Source organism: Alligator mississippiensis, chromosome 10 (genome assembly GCF_030867095.1).
Source record: "Alligator mississippiensis isolate rAllMis1 chromosome 10, rAllMis1, whole genome shotgun sequence".
Lineage (NCBI taxonomy): Eukaryota > Metazoa > Chordata > Crocodylia > Alligatoridae > Alligator > Alligator mississippiensis.
The window spans coordinates 34002286-34021987 of record NC_081833.1 but is presented as its reverse complement, the minus strand read 5'-3'; the positions used below and the strand labels follow the sequence as shown (position 1 = coordinate 34021987).

At 54.1% G+C, this 19702-nt stretch overlaps 1 protein-coding gene across 1 annotated transcript; it reads left to right on the top strand.

Moving 5' to 3' along the window:
- The first annotated feature begins 204 nt into the window (after positions 1 to 204).
- On the top strand, positions 205 to 19528 carry NRN1L (neuritin 1 like). The gene is made up of 3 exons (XM_006278096.4): positions 205 to 343; positions 15618 to 15780; positions 16631 to 19528. The coding sequence occupies exons 1-3, from the start codon at positions 277 to 279 to the stop codon at positions 16917 to 16919; spliced, it is 519 nt and encodes a 172-aa protein (XP_006278158.1). The 5' UTR covers positions 205 to 276; the 3' UTR covers positions 16920 to 19528.
- Positions 19529 to 19702: the final 174 nt, after the last annotated feature.

Below are 19702 nucleotides of genomic sequence, written 5' to 3'. Positions count from 1 at the left end.
TGACCCTGGAGAACCGGCCCAGGAGGCCCCTTAGGGGCCCATCGCCCCCCCCGCTCGTCCCCGTCCCCCGAGCCAGGGGCTGCTCTGAGGCTTCAGCCCCCCCCCCCGCAGCAGAGCCGAGAGCCGCGCGGGACAGCAGCGGGCGCCTGTCCCCCCCCCCCGCGGGGCCGGGGGCTCGGGCAGGGCCGCGGGGGCGGGGCGGGGCGGGGCGGCACCGGCGCCGGGCGCAACCAGCGCGGCGGGCGCTCGCGGCACTCGGCTGGTGGTGGCGGCGCCATGGGCTGCGCCCGCTGGAGGCTGCCGGGCTGCGCCGCGCCGCTGCTGCTGCTGCTGCTCCGCTGGGGTGAGTGTGTCGTGCCCGGCCGCATGTGCGTCCCCGCCGGCCGGACAGTGTCCCGCTGCGGGAGCCGGGGCGGGGGGTCCCAGCGGCTGGGGGGCAGCGGGGCTCGGGCTCGGCCACGGCTCCGCGCCACGTGCCGGCAGAGGGAGAGGGAGAGGGCGCGGGCGGGCACCGGGACCACGAGGCTCCGCGTAGGCGAGACCCAGCCCGAGCGGGGGGCGGCGCCCCGCGGGGAAGGGCCGCTTTCCGGGGGACCGGGGTGGCTCCGCATCCGGGCGTGTGAGGTTTCCTCTCGGTTCGAGCCTGGTGCGGACGAGCAGCCCTGCTCCCCGCGCCCGCTCCGGGGGGGGGCCTTTGCTGTTTGTTGGCTCCGGGCCAGGCCGCCTGGCCTCCACAGACAAGCCCGGTTTCCCCTCCACCGTCCCCGCGGGTGCCCCAGCCGGGCTCACGGCGGCCGGGGGGAGATGGCATTGCCCGAGCTGGGAGTTGTAGCTGTGGAGCACTTTCTGCTGCCTGCAAAGTTTGGACAGGGAAGGAGATCCACTTCCCTGCTGCCCCAGTGAGGAGGTCTGCCTCGGGTCTCTCCCCTCTTTGCTGGTTATGTCAAACTTCACCTTTTGTGACCCCTCTGTGCTGATGCAGGCATCCTGAGACAGGCGCGGATGTGCTAGGGCAGATTGCTGTAGCTGGCAGTAAGCAGATCTTATCAGGCTGGATTATTTGTTGGACATTTGGGATGTCTTATTCTGAGTAAGCACATTAAAAAAATACAAATAAAAATACCAAGTGTCTCGGGGCTGAGGGGGAGGGCTGAGGGCAAGTGGGGAGGGCAGCCTCTCAAGTTGGGGGGGGGGACACCTTAATGCCTCTAGCACTTGCCAAGTATTTTCTGCCTTTTTCCTGGCCAAGTAATTTATCTGGGAGTTTCCTGGCAGTGGGAAGCTGCCCAGCAGTCTGAGAGCTGCAGCTCAAGGTAAACGGCGCGTCACAATTCATTCAGCAAATGGTCATATGGGCTGCAGGCAGCCCTGGGGGAGGAGAGAGAGCAGGAGAAACCCATCTCCAACTGTGTGCGTGTGAGCAGAGCCAGAACAGCATGCAGGGAGGCAGGATTACATCCCCCAGCCAGTGTACACGTGCGCGCACACACTCTCTCTCTCCTTTCTGTAGTTTCTCTTTAAACGGTTACGTTGTAGTTTTCTTTTCTTTGCATTGATTCTTCCCATCTCTGCACCTCCCAGTACTGCCCTTCCATCTCCGTTCTGCGGTGCTCCTGCCCCAGGATCTTTGCACAGAGCTGTGCACTGGCTAAAAGCAGCACCTTGGTTTCTTTACTTTTTAAAGAGACCAGAAATGCCCAGGTCTTTTCCCTGAACAATGGGGCTATTCTCTATCCTTTGATGCTTTTTTTTCATATTCTTCCCACATGAGGTGCAATTCTCAGGGCTCTCTTGTGCATTGTGTGACATCTTGGCCTTTCCTGTGAGAAAGGTGGTTGGGGGCCAGATGGCTGGAAAGGATCCAGACTCTGGAAGAGAATTCCTCTCCCTGAGATGCAAGGAAAGATGGTCACTTGCTTGGATGCCACTGGCATCTGCAGGTATAAATGCTCTGAGCTGCTTGGATTCAGGGAATCTCTTTCTTGGGCCAGGGGTGAGGTTAGGCTGTCCAGAGTATGATGCTGTAGGGAGGAGGAGCGGGCAGCCCATGGGCAGCATTGTGTGTCTGATTGTCCTGACTCAGTGGTACATGGAGGCACCTGGGTGAGATTCTGTAGCCTTGCAGGGGCTAGAACACATGCCCAGCATCCCAGACCAATGTAAGGGGCACAGTGCTGTGGGGTGACCACCAAAGAGCGCCCTGCCTGTGCAGTGAGTGAGTCTCTGCAGAGGGACAGAGCCTGTTGAGAGCAGGGTGCTGTGCAGAGCGGGTTCAGGGTGCCAGGTGACTGCTTGCCTTGCTCAAGAGGGGTCCTCTTGCCTCCTCAGCTATTTGGTTGGCCAGGTGCACTGTGGATCTTTGTGCATTCCTCTAAAGTAGGGGGAGGTCACAGCTAGAGGCAGGTCTATTTGATATACAAGAGGAATGTGGGCCTTATGCCCAGAGCAATGGCTAGCCCCTCCCCTCCCCAAATGGGGGTGGGGGGGGCGCTATTCGGTATGCATCAACTGAGTTTGGGGGACAGCTAAAGAGAAAACAGGAGTTTTAAACCTGTTTAAAACAAGTGCTCCAACGGGGAACACTGAGCAGATTACATCAGACAGTGCCCACTGGTCCCCTAATGAGTCCAAGGAGCCAGAGGACACTGCCCAGTGAAACTGCCAGAAGATGTGAATGGACCAGGGACAGAAAAACAGCCCTGCAGTCCCCAGAGGCCGTCCTGGCCAGAGCCTCCTTTCTGGTCAGGTAGATCACTAGTTTGGCTAGGACGAGGAAATCCTGGGACTTGGTGGGGCTGTGGATGGGGAATGCATAAACAGAGAGGTGCAGGGTTGGCTAGAGGCAAGGATATTGGCTTTGATGAACCAGTAGTTTGAGCCTGTGTGAGGGCTCCTTTCTGCCCACAGTTGGTAAGGGAAGAAGATCTGAGCTAAGAGACAGACTATGGCTTGGTTAAGGAGGGGGGAACAGCTCAGAGGTTGGCCTTGCCCTGATGCTGAGGGCACCTGGAGTCAGTCTGCAGGTAGAGGAGAGATGTGGGGCAGAGCAGAGGCCAGTGTGCCTGATCTTAGGGTAAAGATGAGGAGATGGATTTCTGGCTTTGTGGGAAGGGGAATCTGCACCATTTCCTAAGCCTCTATGAAAGCAAAGCAAGTCCTCACCATGGCATTGCTCAAGGAACTGGCAGCAGCAACAGCTCAGACCTGTGCAGTACCAAAGCATCTGAGTTACCCCAGAAATTTCTTTTTTCCCCTGTGGCCTGGCACTCTCCAGAGCCACCTGGGGCCGTTGCCTAACCTCAGACACTCAGCCAGCCCTGGGGAGAGGACTCCCCTTCCAGCCTGCTGGATGGTGGTGCACAGGGTTGGGGCGGGGGCTGTATGTCAGGGAGCCACGGGTTGGCCTGACTCCTGTGAGTTTTACTTCACACAATCCTCCTGCAATCTCTGGATGCTCCTGGTCTTTTTGTAGGTGTATGGGCCAGGGAAGAGCGTGGTTTACTTCCAAGCCAATGTTGTTTATTCATCTAAACAACATGCGATTTCTCCTTTTCCTTCCCGCAGTGTCCAGGAAGTCTTTCCAAAGACAGAGGGCAATGTGGAGCTAATAGGCGAGTGCCAGCTGCTTTCAGGATATTTCTGAGAGGAACAGGGTTGGGAGCCTGCTGCCTTTGAAAGACTGGATTTGGGCTCCTTAGTGGATAATTCAGGACTTTCCCAGTGTAAGGGGAGCAGGGTTAATTATTCACTATTTATGTTTTCTAGCAGGGGAGATGCTGTACAGTATCCAGAGCTCCTGGTAGCAGGGCAGGATAGAGGTGGATGAGTTAGGGGCTGGATGGTTTCTCTGGCTCCTGGAGACTGGAAGAAGCAGACAGTGAGTGCAGCTTGCAGGGGCTGCTCTCTTCTTGTCTGGCTTAGACATCTTGCTCATAGAGCACCAAGCTGTCACTAGTCCAGCACATGCCTCGCTGACTGCAGGTCCCAGGTGGCAGGGCAATGAGCTGTGGCCGCCTTGTCACCTCCCCTGGCCCCTGGGAGTCCTGCTTTGTATATTTGCTTCTGAGTTCAGCTCCCTGGGGCACTGTCAGAACCAGGCTGTATTTGCTGGAATTTGGAATATAATTCCTTGTGGGATAAGAGGCAGAGTTGCTTCCCTCCTGTTGTCCTGTGCACATGGGTTGCACCCATTCCCCTTCCCAATCTCCCCATAGTTTTGTTGCGACTTCCCCAGCCTGAATGGGGAGGAGGCAGGGAGACCCCAGAGCATTGGAAAAGATCCAGGGAAATAAGATATACTGTGCTATACATGGCAGCCTTACTTCTCTAACTTTGGCAGTTCTTTGCCCCTCAGAAGCTGAGAGGCATATGTCCTGTCTACAAGGGGAATCACGCAGTGCTGAAAGGGAGTCCAGGAACATGACAGCCAAGCAGCTGGCATGGCCAGGACTCCTCCTGCTCTCTAGCGTCTACCTTCTGCACTGTCACAGTGTCCCCACCTGATTAGATTTTGGCATTGACTAACACTGAATGAACTAGACGGGGTAGGCAGGTCTGTTTTAGGTACTGCAAACTTCTCGGTTTGATTTCTGTCCTGTTGTTTCATACTGATGATCCAGCCTCCGTCACTGACAGGTCTGGGATGCCAAATCTGGACCTGTAAATGCTAAGAGAGAAGGACGGAATTGAGCAGAGTTTTGTCATCTTTCTGGCCTGGTCTCTCCTTGTGACCTCTGCTCTTGGGCCTAGTGCAACCTGCAAACAGTGCAGGATGGCTGTAAACATAGCCGGTCTGGATCTACAACCTGTTTGTGTAGAATGTGATCTTCTCCCTTTATACTGGTCTAAAAGGAGGAGGCACGTACACAGCCTCACGCTAGTGCAATTGGCTGAAGTACTCTGGTAGAGTTACTCTAGTAAAAACAGTAAAATTACAATGGTGAAAAATTGTATTGGTGAAGGTAGCCCATGTACACACTATTGTCCTGGGGTAGATGTTTGAGCAATGCAAACAGGCTGTTACCTGTTTCCCTGATGAAGAGCCATAATAGCCCCTATTGTGGCAGTTACCTCAGGATAACTGGTCATCCATCCACTCGGTATCCTGACACGCAAAACTGATATCGGTGACCCAGCAGTAATGCGTCTTGTGTCTATGCCCAGAGACAGCTTTCCATAGAGTTGCATGCAGTGTGATTAGCAAGGTGGGGGCATCCAGCTACTGCCTCAGTCAATCAGCTGTACAGCCGGTAGTGGGAGAGAGAGAACTTCTGACCTTCCACGGTGCCCAACAGTACTTTGCCATGGCTGTGTTTTCAGTGAAGTTGGTAGAAGTCTGAGTGCTCACGCATACATCCTTCAGACTCTTTCAGACTCTTTCTCCTTATTTTCATTGTCTGAGCAAATTACCAAGATCTGGTGTCCTATTCTCCACACTCCCGGGTGGCATCTTCAGCATCTGCGACACAAAGTGCTGTATCTTTCCTTTCAGATGTAGAATCAATAACAATAAGTGGGATGGCATCATTCCCTGAGTGGGGTGCTTGTAGCCATTATTAGGTCCAACTTCCAGCAACCATCTTGCAGCGATATCAGTGTTGGTTCTCTTAGTTGTTCTTTTAATGTTTTTTCCCAGTTAATCATTTTGAGCATCCATTAGTGACTTCAGGACTGTCTGGAGGAAAATATCCAGTGTAAAGTGCTTGACTCACTTTAAGTTGTCTTTTGCTGCACGGGAGGTGGTGGGTGGAATAAACAGCTCCAGCTTTCTTAGGTTGTCTGTCTGTTTCAGTTTAGTGGAATGATCTTGGCCAGTGGGGGTCTGAAAAGCACAGATGGGTGGCTCCTGGTGAAGCTTGGGGCAGAAGAGCTCCTGAAAGCTCTGGAACAAAGCTTATAACTTTGCACAGTCACATTTTGATTCCAGAAACAGAAGTGTCACTTGCAGGATCATCCATCTTACTTATGTTCTGCTTCTACTTCACTAATAAAAACTGTTTCAAAAGCATGCATGATTTTGAAGAATTCAAAGAAAATGACTTCTGCCCTCTGAGATGAGCACAAATCCTCCCTATTGTGCTACTCAAGGACTCCTGGTTGTAGCTGCATTTCCCATTAAAGGAATTACCTGTTTTCATTATTGCAGTCCCCACTTGTTTCCTACCACATATTTCAACTGCAGGCAGGTTAAGAAAGATAAATTCATACATTGACTGGTAATCACCAGACAATAATCCTCTGTTTGCACTATTGATCACAACGTCCACAGTTGCCGCAGTAAAGATTAGAAACAGCTCCCTAGTGAATTCAGTGCTAATAGCTAGAAGAGAAGCCAGGTTTGTGAAGAGTCGGGTCACTGGATGCCAGCCTATCTTCAGAACATGCTACCTTCCAGCAAACTAAGAACCCTCTACCCCACTCATTACTGCTAAATGTCTAGGGAAGGTCAATTCACCCAATAGCTATTTCCCTCAGTTGCCAGTGGCTACCCTCTTTTCTATACTTTTGGATAGTTCTGCAACTCCCTTCCTGAAGACATACAAAGATCCTTGTCCTCACCACTCTTAATCTGGATGATTAGCTTCCGTTTAAAGATATGGTAACATCCTGGCATGCTTCAAAGAGAGCAAGTCACAAACTTTAATTGTGATTTAAAAAAATCACGACCTGGCAGGGCCAAGGTTTTCTTTCTGTCTGCCTCAATGTTCCTTAGCCTGTTTGGGTTTCTCTCGAGATTTTTAACCTTGACTCTGAATTTCTTGGATGTGCATGACCAGTTTTGGGGTGGGGGGTGTTGTTCTGCAGTGCTGATGGGGTTCCTTCACCTTCCTATAGTCTCTGTCTGGGAACTTAAATTGGCTTGTTCACACTCTTTTTCAGATGTGTTGAGATTCCACCCCTTCCTGCCCTGGGCAGAGGTATAACAGGACAGCTCAGTGCCCTGGGAAGCAGCAGTACATGGGGCAGTGACAACTGCTGTGCTGCCAGCTGGTAGTTTTGGCAGCTGTTATTTTTGCATTCCCCCGAAGCTGGCACCCAGGGCTGCTGCTTTGGGTATCTCCCTTAGTTATACTACTAGCCCCTTGCATTCAGCCTCTGTTTGTTAACCTCTCACAGCAGCATCTGAATGTGGCATGTCTCTGGGATTTAGTGCAGAAGGGAAGGCTCCCCAGCACACAGCAATTTCCTCCCCCTGCATGTGGGCAGCAACCCCCACCCCCTGTCCCCCACCTCTGTTTTGCACTGCTCCCTTGTTCCTGGGCTCATGGGTGGGAGAAGGGATTGTTCGGTTCCAGGCTGCAATTCTGGTCATGCTCCCCACTCTCCAGAGAGATGAGCAAGAGTAGCACAGCATTGCCTGAGAGCTGTTTATTGGCTCCTTTATCCCAACTGGACTGAGTGGGGAGTCCTTGACTTGATATTTGGTTTCATTTGACTAATTAACACTCCATAACCAGCTTTGCAGGTCACTGGCTGTGCTGGGACAGCTGGCATACAGCATGAGCTGGATATGCTCTCAGCAGGCAGGGCTTCTGCAGGTAGCTTGCTGGGCTTGCCTTACTGACTGCTCAGGGTGGAATCACAGGGCCCAGGGGTCCAAGCTGGGTGAGTTAGGAGCTAGTTAGGAGATCAGGGGGGGACAGGTCACCTGAACTCTCATCCCATAAAGGAGAGAGGAGTCTTGCTGTTGTTTTGTGTATCCTGGGCTCCCCACCCTGGGCTCATCTTGCTGTTACAGATGTTCCCCTGCTTTCTTATTTCCTTGAACTTCCATACCTGGCCCATGGGGGCATGCCTGCACTTTAATACCACTGCACAGCCCTTGTATTCACCTGTAGTCCTTGGTTATGGTACTAATGCTTCAGTCTGTTCAAGCCCCAAAGGTGGCATCCTGGGTGTCTAAGTGGCTTGTTTTGGTTGCCTACATGGTATTTTTGGAACTTATGCATACGTAGGAATGCTGTTCCTGGACACACAAGCCTGCGTATCTAGACAACTACATATGCATACAGATTGGGCATGTATTGTAAGCTATGCTCATGTAGTAACACCTACAAGTAGGTTCCAGGTCCTCCCTCACCCAGAGAGGGGTCTGACCTCAGGTCTTTTTGACTTCCTGGCATAGTGCTCTGGCCACCCTGCCACAGGTTGGACCCTGGAGCCTTCGTCCCGGTGGCACAGAATCTTCGCTCCAATGCACTGCTCACCAACCATTTATTTTTCCTGTTGACTATGGTAAACATGAAAGGACTTTGCAAAGCCTGATTTGTGATGTGGGGGTTCGAGCACTGCTGAGAAGTTGAAGAGATCCAGGTTCAAATCATGTTGAGTGAGGGGATGGGCTTAGAGCCTAGGCCTCTGGCTTCTCAGTTGAATGCCCAAGCCACTCAGTTCTCGGGGATAAAAAATAGGAGAGCTCTACTTCTCCAGTTTGTTGCCAGTACCTATAGTCATTGATACATGCAGGTCTGTGTGTCCAGGAAAAGCATTCCCACCTGTGCATCACTACCAAAACAACTAACAGAATGCTTCCCCAGGTGCCTCTCCAGGCTTAATTCCCTTGGGCTTCAAAAGTTATCTTTAACTCTTCTTTTGCCCCCTGCCCTTCCAGTGAGCCAGGGAGCTCTCTGCCTGGCACTCTTGCAGGACCAGGCACTGACAAATCTAGCCTGGATGCAGTGTCATCCGTAATCAGCTTGCCAGTGATCCAGTGCCATGTCCCTGTGCAAAGGCTGAATGTACTGTCCCTCACATGCCTCTCTGCTCTGCTGGGGAGAATGAAATGACATCCCACAATGTTGGCTGCTGTTCCACAGCTTTCTGGATCGAAACTTCAGTGCCATGAGACCAGTGTTCCTGAAATGCTAGCTCATGTTGCTGTGAGACTGAATCACTGGTTGATGGTTTTGCCATGTCTAGGGGGAAAGGGAGTTGGGTCCTTCTCTTTGCTGCTCTGTGGAAGATATTTATATTGTTGCAACTCCCAGCTTCCAAGCCTCGGCTTTCTAACTCCAGCACGTGCTTCTAGCTCTGGCAGTCCCTGACTCTAGTCTTCATGAGGTAGTTATCATATCTGCAGCTGGGACCACTACCTGAGCACCACTCTTCCTTGAACGGGGTGCAAATTAACCCCAACCCTCTTCAGGTGCTGTCTGTCCTTCAGTTCCTAAATTTCCCTTCCCTGTTTCTTTGCTCTGGGTTATCTTTGGCTTGGAGATCACAGAGCACTTTCAGGAAAAAGGCTCCTCTCTCTGTATCAGTGCTGACCTCCATTTCCCAGCACTGCAAGAGGCCCCACAGTGCTGTGGTAGATGGTTAGAGATATCTCTCTTAGCACTAATGGGGTTTGCAGCCAGGATGCAGATCTCATCGGTTACACCTCTGCTCCAAGGGGGTGGTCTCAGCTTGCCTGTGGCATCTGAGGGGTGCAGTCCCTGGGGGCACCAAGCTTTCCAGTGGGGTGGCTCAGGTCTCTCTCAAATGCCTTCTGGGAATTCTGTTTGCAAAGAGTCCAACTGAGAGGTGGGAGGGCAGAGCTCTGGTGGGATGGTGCTTCTTGGGAGCTGATGGACTCTGATATGCTAAGAATGAATATAGAAGATGGAAGCTTGTCCCAGGTGGTGTGAGACACACGTCACCCCAGCAAGAGCCAAACAGCGGAGCTGCCACTCCTCTGGTGCAGCCCAGCAGGGTCCTGAGGTGCAGAACATGGCCCCCGCTGGTGTCCAGGAGGTGTTCAGAGCCCTCATGAATGAGAAGAAGAAGATATGTCAGTCAGACCCTTGCACCTGCACCTGCATCATGAAGAGTACTTACAGCTGCTGGGTGGGGGCCTGCAGGCAGGGTGGGGTTGGATGGTGCCATGCCCTGGCCACCTGACTCCATTGGTCCTGAAGGACATTGGGGTGTAATCCACGCTGGAAGTGCTGCTTTCCATAGCCTCTCATGGCCAGGCTCGAATGTGGCCTGCTTTACACCAGCTGGTCTCACAGACACCTCTCCCACAGCCCAGTGCTGTTCCTAGAAGATATGTGCTGGTGCCAGGTCCTTGGGCTCCCCTGGGGAGGGAGATGCTCACTGCAGCTAAACAAACAGTGCCGGGGGAAGAACAGGTTTCCCAGGCCTGGGGTCAGCTCCAACCATTGGTACTGGAATTTTTTTTTCTCCCCAAAGGAGCAGCCCCTGGTGCCCAGGCAGTGCTGCTTGATGATGATGAATCACTTCAGCAGCTGGCAGCAAGGCTTAGAGCCATTCCTTTGGGCAGCAACCCTGTGGGCCAGCTCCTGCAGCTGCCCGAGGTCTGTGGGTGGAGCTGGGAGTGCACTGGGGTTTCTCAGCAGCCAGAGTCGGGGGAACTGCTCTGGGGGCTGCTGAGACCTTCTCTAATTGTCTAGCACTGATGGTGCCTCCTTCAGGTTTCTATGCTCCTACTCTGTTGCTGCCTGCTTGTCAGCCCCAGAAAGACCAGGCCCTTGCAGGACTCACGTCCAGACCTTCCTAAGTGTGGAGAGTGGACGGGCTCCCTAGGAGACTCCAGGCCCTGGGGCTGCTTCCTTGGGAGACAGTTGCGTATCCTGATCTCACTGGTGGGAGCAGAAGTGTAACTGATGAGATTTGCATCCTGGCTGCAAACCCCAGTAGTGCTAAGAGAGATACCATTGCTGCCGGGGGGAAGTGTCAGCATGACACTGTCCCCCCAGCTGCTGACAATGTCCCCTACAGCTTCCTCCATGGCCCAGTGCCCCCAAATCTCATTGCCACTGGATGATGGCAGCATGAAATTTGGTAGCTCCCACCCTTGAGCTGGCCTCATCCCTGCCCCCAGTGCTGCTCCAACTCCCATCACTGGTGCCCCTTTTACCTCAACACTTGGGGCTTGTGCCCTGGCCACCTGCTGCTAATTATACTTCTGGGTGGGAGACAAATCCTGCTGTCCAATCTGGACCCTTCCTTCCTCCTTTTCCCCTTGCTGATCCTCATCACAGGCATGTGCTTCCTGCTACTAGGCTTCCCTCCAGGGACCAGCACCAGACATACTGGTCAGACTCTGACTGGCTCCCTCTTTGCTCCCGGGTCCCAGGGTGTGGGCAAACGGAGGACCTGGAACTGGGTGCCCAGATTGAGAAAGTGTTGTGTCATTGCCAGCCCTCCTGAGGCTGCTGATGTAAGGCTGTTTACATGCTGTCCCGAGCCCCCATGGGCTCCATGTAACAGTACCAGCTTTGCCAGGAGCTAAAGAGGTGCACCCATGTGTGCTACCATCCTCAAGGGCACTAGTCAGCCACGCAGCTGCTTCCGGGAAAGGAGCAGGCTAAAAATGGCCCCTGTGCCCTGTTATAGGACCCTTTCACCAGATTGGAGAGTATGAGGGTCCTGGAGGAGGAGGGTGGAGGGGCATGGGCAAAGACCCAAGAAAATCCAAAGGTTTAAAATAAGACAAACCCAAATCAGACTAGAAACAAGGGGCATGTTTTAGCAGTGTGGGTGATGAGGGGCTGGGGCTGGGGTTGGGGCAAGGTCTCTGTTGTTGGCACATCTCAACCAAAAAGGGATGTTTTCCTAAGTGTTGTGTGGTGTCTGGACCAGGAATTGAACCCAGGTTAGCCACTTCCAAAGCCACTGCTGGTGTCTTAGACTTGGTGGAAAGCCAGGACAACCCCTAAATTTGAGTGCTCAGAGGTCTTGTGGCTTCTGCTCCATCTCGGTGTTCTCCCCTGCCGCGTTGTGTGCAAGGGCAGGCTGTGTGGGCTGCTATTGATGTGTTTGATCAGATTAAATTGGGGGAGCTTCCTTAAAATATTCATGGGCTTCTTCCTTGCCAGCACAGAGCACTCCACAGTGTGTTTCAAAGCCAGCACTGTGTGGCACAGCCCTACCTGGGGCTGATCCACTTCCCGACTTTATACTGCTTGTGTGATGTAGAAAGAGCAGCTCCCAGCTGGGTTTGCCTCAGCATGGATCCTGCCAGCTCAGTTTCGAAGAGGCTGCTTTGTAGCTGCTGCCTGAAGACTGTTAAGGTTCCCCCAAATCTCCAGAGCGCTTGGAGTCTGGCTGTGGCATTGGGGGCCCTGCCAGCTGCTAAAAGGAAGTGGTGGGGATTACCAGGATGGGCAATTAGTGAAATGGGTGGTGGTAGCCTAAGCTAGGCTGCCCATTGAGCCCAGCTCTGCTCGGCAGTCTCTGCCAGCCCATTTCATCTCCAGGGGTTTAAATGGTGCCAGGTATCCCTGTGGGAGCTGCCATTTTGCCCGCACTTCCAGCCTGAAGATGCAGGGCCCAGAAATGTGGCTCATGCTGGAATAACTGGGGCAGGAGAGGGCAGAGGCTTCAAACCAGGGCTAGAGGGCAGAAGGCTTGGTGGAAGTACTACCTTTTCCTGCAGGCAGGCAGTCAGGAGCAGCATTTTTCAGGCTGCAGAGCATGTGTTTGTGGTGGAAGCAGCCTCAGGCCACCTGGCAGCTCAAGTCACAAGTTCTAGGCTGAGCTCTTTGGACAGAACCTTTCTCTTTAAATTAAATCCCAGAAACTTGAGGGCAGCAGGGAGAAATGGGCTCTGCTCCCCGCCTTGGACAGCTCTGGGGGCTCCTTACTCAAGGCAGGGTTGACAGTCCCGTGACTTCCTTTGGGGAGCCTTGCCCACAGCCCTGTGGTGCTCCCCTGCTAGAAATTGTTTCCTAATGCTTGGCTTGTCGTTTTGCTGGTTGGTTTCTGTTGCGAGTTGCCTGTGTGATCCCATTCCTCCTGTGGGGTTTCTCCTGTCCAGGTGCTTCAGGGTTGTTTGTTCTGCTTCACCTCCCATGCAGGTGCCTAAGTGCTGTGGATTTATTCTGTTGCCTTTTCCTCTTGGTTTGGTTTTGGTCATGCTGCTGAGCCTTGGGCCCTGGAATGGAGCGGGATGGGGTAACAAGGCTGTGTTCCTGCCCCAGCCCCCTGGAGGAGCACTGGCACTATCTGTTGGCACAGTGACTGGGAAGGTGCTGGGCATTGCATAGCCAGGGTAGCTACCAGCCTGAACTTTCTCTTTTCCATCACTTGTAGCCATGCCCATGCCTTACATGCCAGTAGCATAGAGTCTTGTTAAGCCATTGTCAAAGTTAGGGCAGGCTGCTGCAGTACATGACAGTGCCCTCAAAGGCAAGGGATAGGCATGGCCTGCAGGCCCCCAACAACTGTGTGGTGGAGGATGATTCATTAGGGAATGTGTGTCCTGGAACATGGCTCTGCAAGGCAAGGGGCAGCCTGAGTGCCAGACTGGGGCCCAGTGAGCCAGCACAAAGGTTAGGGCAGTGACAGACACTCAGGGCCACATCCCAGATTGCCAGGAGGGGCCTCTACACCATCTAGTTACACCTCCCACCTTGGCAGGGACATGCTGTATTAAGCTGTTGACTTCAGCATCTGGCAAAAGTCAGATGGTGCTTTATCACTGGGAACAACTGCATCAGGATGGCTGACAGGCTCACTGGGGCAGGAGGGGCAGCCCTGGATTTTTTGCCCTTTTTCTGGCTCTACTGTAATGACCCTATGTCTGTTGCTGCTGGGGTCTGGGCAGGAGCCTGATGTCCTAGCTGAGTCATGTCCAGGAGTTAGGGCTGACACTAAGGACACCTCTTTACCACTTCCACAATGCTTCTGCAAGTGGTAGCATAACTGGGGGGGGGAAGCAAATGGAGCACTAGCTGTGGGTGCCAACTGTGAGGGGACACCAGAATCCTCATGAAGTCTTTGCCATGGCAGGGGCAGTTTTGTACTGCTGGCTGTAGGAGCTTCATGTCCAGCAGTGCACCTAGGGGTTGGGGGTTAAGTGGGATGAGCAGAACGGCACTCCTCCCCCCACCCCACCTCTGGGAGATTTTGTCAGAGCAGATGCACCCTGTGCCCAATAGCATTTGGTAGTGGGGGTGGCAAACAGGGCACCAGGTGTGGCTCCCAGGGAGCCCTTGCCCCAAGGCTGCTGCTACCCAAACCCATTCTGCTACAGCACCAGCAGTGACAGCGGTATCAGCTGCTTTCAGGGTGCAGACAGCCCAGGCAGGTAAGGCTTTGTTTCTTCTTACCCCCCCCCTGCTGTGGTTGATTTCTTCCTGCCACTCCCCTGCCCGAGGCACTGAGCTTACGAGTCGGTCTGCAGGTGCCCTGCACAGCTCTGCATGTCTGTTTCCTTTCCACATGCACCAGACCCAGGAATGAGGCCATGAAGCCTCCCTAAGGGAGTGAGACAGCAGCAGCAGGGTGTGCCCTCAGGGTGGCTTCCCTCCTTCCCTCCAGGGGTTGGCCTGTGTAGAACAAGAGTGGGTGGGTGCCATGTGCTTCTTGTTGGCTCACAGGAGCTCTGTGAAAGTGGCTTGGATGTGGATGCTGGAGAGAGCCACAGGGGCTGTTTCCAGCAGCCTTAGCACAGACTCCATTTTCTATTAATCCCAACCCCTGCAGTGGTACGTGTGATGCTGTGGCGGCCTCTTTGCTTCGGCAGCCCCAGGCTGTCCTTGTTCTGTGGAGGAACAGGCTGCAGGGCTGCCAGATGGTGCAGGGTGAGTGACTGGTTCTTCTCAGGACTGAGCATGGGCCAGGCCCACGGGGGACACTAGAATCACTTTCCTTTGAAGAGTGGCTTTGTTTGGGAAGCTGAGGCTGAGACCACTGCAGCTGCCAACAGTGCCTGGGCCTCAGTGGAGAGCTGGGAACACTGGGCCAGGCGGGGGTGCGGAGGGAGAAAGGCGGCTGACTGTTGTGTGTCCCTTTGGTTGCTCAGAGCAACCAGGAAATGGAGAGAAACGTTCTGGCCACCTGCCGCGTGGTGCCAGCTCAATGCTGGGGACCCTGCCTGCGCCCTCCGGGCCCTGTCGCAGGAGGCTCAGGGGAGTGCAATTAAGCTCTGAGGCCTTGTGCTCAGTTCATTGTTTGTTTGTTTGGGGGTTTGGGGGGGGCTGTGTCAAGGGAGCAGATCAAGCCCCAGACACTTGGGCAGCTTGTTTGAAGCTGATTCCTTCCCCAGATGCACCCCCTGGAACGGCACGAGAGGGCTAGTTGGGAGCAGCACAGCATGGATGGAGGGTGTAGCTTGTGTCTGCTACCTAATGTCACTGTGGCAGTGTCCCATCCGCCCTTCCCCTCACCAGCTACCTGCTGCTTGTCTGAGAGCTTGAAGCTCGCACAATAGCACCAGCTTCCTTGGAGCATTGGTGATGCTCCCCCCCACCCCAGGCTATGATGGGGCTCCAGGGGCTGTAGCCTTGTATAGAGAATGGTCTTCCCGCAGCTCAGTGGAGAGTTATCTATCACTGCAATGCAGCCATTATTTCTGGCATGGAAGATGGCAACAATGGCAGTGATATCTAGAGTGGGGCACCCAACAAGTTGGCAATGGGAGGGTATTTCCAGCAGCCCCTGCACCAAACAGAATGCAGGTGCCCTGCCCTGAGCCCAGCAGATGGAAGACGGCTTCACAATGGGGTTCACATGCAGCTTTCTGAACTGGCCTGATTGTCCTAGAAGGAAGGACAAAGTCCAGAATGAGACATAGGGCACTGGTGCCCTGCTGCACCCCTGCCCAGAGATGGGGCTTAGAGTTAGGGGTGTGGGGGGACTATGCAGTGACTCTCCTGTTTTCTGTGCAGCTGTGGCTGAGGAGCCAGTGAGCATGGCTGGGAGGGGATGCGATACCATCTACAAAGGCTTTGCCGGGTGCCTGATCAGCCTGGGGGACAGCATGGCCCAGAGTGTTCAGAGGCAGCAGGAGGACAGCGGGCAGGAGGTGCAGGAGCTGGACACCATCTGCAGGTGAGTGTAGCAGGGCTGCCTCAGAGAAGTGCCCATGGCAATAAGGAAGATGCCCTCTCTGAATGTTCCTACAGAGCCAGGCAGCATTTGGCCCCACATGCTGAGGCATTGCAACATGACACCACCTGGTGCTGTATAAACACAGCTGTACTGCTGCTGGCTACTCCAAGGCAGGAAGCAGTATAGTCATGTTCAGGTGCAGAGCCCAGGCTGGTATGCTCTGTCCATCAGCACAGATAATTAGCCCACTGCCAGAGACCAATTAAGGCAGCTCTCCCAACCAAGCCATAACTGGTGAGGACAACCTCCAGCTCTGGGGAGGGCGGCCGTGGAGCATCTGGGATGGTGTCCTGGGAGGTCCTGGGAGCTGGTCCCTTGAACTGGAGGTGATGTGGCAGGCTGGGACCACAATGGGAGGTAGTTGAGCCTTTCAAGCTAGGGATCAGGGGGCCGAGCCAATGGGAAAGGATGTGGACTCTGCCCTCTGTCTCCCAGTCTGTCTTTGGGATGGGCTATGAATGAGGGGTAGGCCAGGAGGCAGCAGGGTCTTGCTGTGAGAGGGACCCTGTGCCAGGAGGAGCTGCTGACCCTGAGGGAGTCCATGGCTGATGGGAGAGGGCTGCCTTGCTCACTTGTCTCTCAGGTTCACCCACCAGCAGGAAATAGCCCTCATATGTGAGGGGTTCTCTGTACAGCAAGGCTGAGATGGTTTTGGGCAAAAGTTCTTTGCTAGCGGATTGGATCCAGCAGGTGTGGCTGGGATCTATGGTCTATAGGAGACCAGCTTGCCTGATGCCAGTGTCCTCTGCCAGCTGTCAAGGCTCTGACCCCTCCCTCTCACTGCTTACAGGTCCTGGGATGACTTTCACACCTGCGCCACTGGGGTCCTGTCCAGCTGCCCTGAGGAGGCCGCTGCCATCTGGGAGTCGCTGCGCCAGAAGTCCAGGAAGATCCAGTTCCAGGGAAACCTGTATGACCTGTGCAGCTCGCGGACCAAGCTGTCCAGCAGTGCCAGGGGCTCGGATACAGATGAGACTAACAAGGAGACCCTGCGGGGCTCAGCCCAGCTCCCCCAGCCTGGGCTCCTGGCCAGCCTACCTCTCCTGGCACTGACGTCACTGCTGGCACCCTTTGTCTAGCAAGGGAGCAGCATGGAAGCCCCTTGGTCCAGGCACTTCCCTGCCAGAACCCACCACAGCACAGACTCCTGGTTTAGTGGGGGCTGCTTCCCAGGCCAAGAGCCATCTCTGCAAAATAGATCAAACTTAAAGTCTGAACATCCAGCACAGCGAAGAGTGGAGGCACCACTCCCTGCCGCCCATGGGGCATTCCCCAGCCCATTCCAGGCTGTGTTAGTGGCTTTGGGGCAAGGTTCCTTTGGTGGCAGGGACACTGGGTCCCCTGAGGCAAATAAGGATGGGGCCTGAGGTTCTGTATTCCCAGTAATTTTCTTGTTTTTTGGGGTGATGTGGAGTCTGAGTGCTGAGCCTCCCTCAGCCTTGTGTTCATGGAGCTCCCACAGAGAACTGGCCTGATCATAGTTTCATAGTTTGTAGGGTTGGAAGGGACCTTGACAGATCATCAAGTCTGACCCCTGCCATGGCAGGAAAGAGCGCTGGGGTCAAACGACCCCAGCAAGGAGTTCATGTAGCCTCCCCTTAAAGACCCCCAGGGTAGGAGCCAGCACCACTTCTCTTGGAAGTTGGTTCCAGGTCTTAGCCGCCCTGACTGTGAAGCAGTGCCTCCTGATGTCTAGTCTGAATCTACCCTCTGCCAGCTTGTGACCATTATTCCTTGTCACTCCTGGTAGTGCTTGGGGGAACAGGGACTCCCCAAATGCCTGCTGGTCCCCCCTGACTAGTTTGTAACAGGCCACAAGATCCCCCCGCAGCCTTCTCTTGTGTAGGTTGAACAGGTTCAGGTCCCGTAGCCTCTCCTCATAGGGCCTGCCCTGCTGCCCCCTGATCATGTGAGTGGCCCTCCTCTGGACCCTTTCAATGCTGTCCAATAAGCCTTTCCCCACACTTCCACCCCTTTCACCCCTGCACCTCAAACTTCCCTGTTTCTGCCACCCCCAGGCCTACCTTCCACTGAATCTTCAGAGATAGGGTTTGCGCAGGGCTCTCTGGAGACCTGCTGCCCCTGATCCTGCTACCGCAGTTCAGCCTTCCTTGCCCCAGAGCTTCCTCCATAGAAAAGCCAATGGGGCCTGAGCCCTGCAAGGGGCTATGACAAGGATGTTGAGAATACAGACCTCCCCCTGGAGCTACCAATGCCTTCCAGAGTGATGTCCAGTTGCTCTTTCCCCTTTGATACCTTCCTGCTTCCTACCATGTAGTCTGTGTTCCCTTGTTCACTAAGGGCAGCTGCATGATAAAGGGGACTGTCCTCTCCCGTCATCCCAGTTACCTGGGTGCCATGGCAATTGTCTCCACCCTCCAGAGATGATGGAGCAGCCCTGCAGAGACAGTCCTGAGTGCCTGTGTGCCCTGAGTTGGAGTGCTGCTCCCTAAGTTGTGATACAAGGCATAGCAAACCCCTGTGCACAGCCAGCTCTGGTCCTCGCAGTGCTGGTGCATATGTCCAGCTCAAGGGTTGTCACATGTATGTGGTTATAAGGGCTGTCTTGATACAGGCACACTGCTAGCAGGCATTTTCACAAATCAGTTTGGAGCAATACCTAGGCATACCATTTGCAGACACCTTACCCCGGGTTCTGGGCTTCTGGCTTTCAGAGGTGCGAAGTGCTGATGAGTCCCATAGGTAAGATGGAAGGGCTGATGCTCTGCATGTCTCAAAGCCAGACTCTGCAGCAAGACACGGAGTTTTGCTCTCACTTTCCCTCGAGGCATTTGCTGTTTCCTTCCTACCCCCAACATGGAGCCTGCTATTTGGGGCTATTAGCTTGTAGGCTGCAGCACAGTGCAGACATATTGTACCAGCTTTAAATGATTCAGCCTAGATGCCAGTAGCAATGTACCTAGGAGCCCTCAGCTCAGTGCAGGCTAACTTTCCCTACCTCTCAGGTAGGTTTTGCAGCCCCCTTTGAGCTCTGTGCTGGGCTAATCCGACTGCTACCAGGACCCAAGTTAGCTGTCTGAAAGCATCCACATGCCCACAAGCTGATTAGGCCAGGCACTGTTAGGCTGAGCTTGTAGGAGTCGTGCCCATCCTACTGGTTTTGCAGAGGCACCTCGGGCCTTGATGTGGCAGCAGCAGGTTTCACAGCCCTGCTCACAGATTTGGGCAGGACTGGGGCAAAGGGGCTGCAGCCCAGGTATAAGTCCCTACCTAGGAGAAAGCCCTGGATACTATAGTTCCTACTAGTGTGTGTTGTAACAGTGCCCAGAGTAGGTAGTGGGGTGGGAGCGTGCCCCCAAGGGCTCCCACTGTTCCTCTTGATTGCTCCAGCATGAGGGCTTACCTCCAAGCAGCGACCTGGTTCCCTGCGTCTGTCAGCTCAGTTGTTGGCAGCATGACATAGTCTCCCTCAGAGGGACAAGCTGTGTGGGTGGCTTCCCAGCCCGCACTAGGACAGGGCCGGGCTAGAGCAAGCAGTTTCCTTTCAGTTAACACTGCTGTCGTGTTCTGGGTTTTTATTGCCATTCACAGGTTCTTTAGTTGACTTAACCATGGAATAGGAACCATGTGTCCCAGGTCTGCCTATCTCTAGCTGGCGTGACAGTGTCTGTGGTCTGGGTTCATTCAAATGTATCTATATTTATATTAAAAGACACTTTTACATTTCTTTCTCCATCTCCTTCTGTTGTGTGAGGTGTGCACTTGTGTGTAGTCTGCTTGCTTGGCCCCCAGGATACCTGAGCTTGTTGAGGTATCCCAAGGTGGCTCTGCAATATGGTGGCATGGGGCAGGAGGTGGAAGATTAGGGGTCTCTTCCCTAGTGCAGGGGCTTTGCACAGTC

What these genes read in the sequence shown, in the direction of transcription:
- NRN1L (XM_006278096.4), top strand. Translation starts at nt 277, where the DNA reads ATGGGCTGCGCCCGCTGGAGGCTGCCGGGCTGCGCCGCGCCGCTGCTG. An exon ending in GCTGCTGCTGCTCCGCTGGG is followed by an intron (nt 344 to 15,617) that starts GTGAGTGTGTCG and finishes TTTTCTGTGCAG; the next exon opens with CTGTGGCTGAGGAGCCAGTG. An exon ending in GAGCTGGACACCATCTGCAG is followed by an intron (nt 15,781 to 16,630) that starts GTGAGTGTAGCA and finishes CACTGCTTACAG; the next exon opens with GTCCTGGGATGACTTTCACA.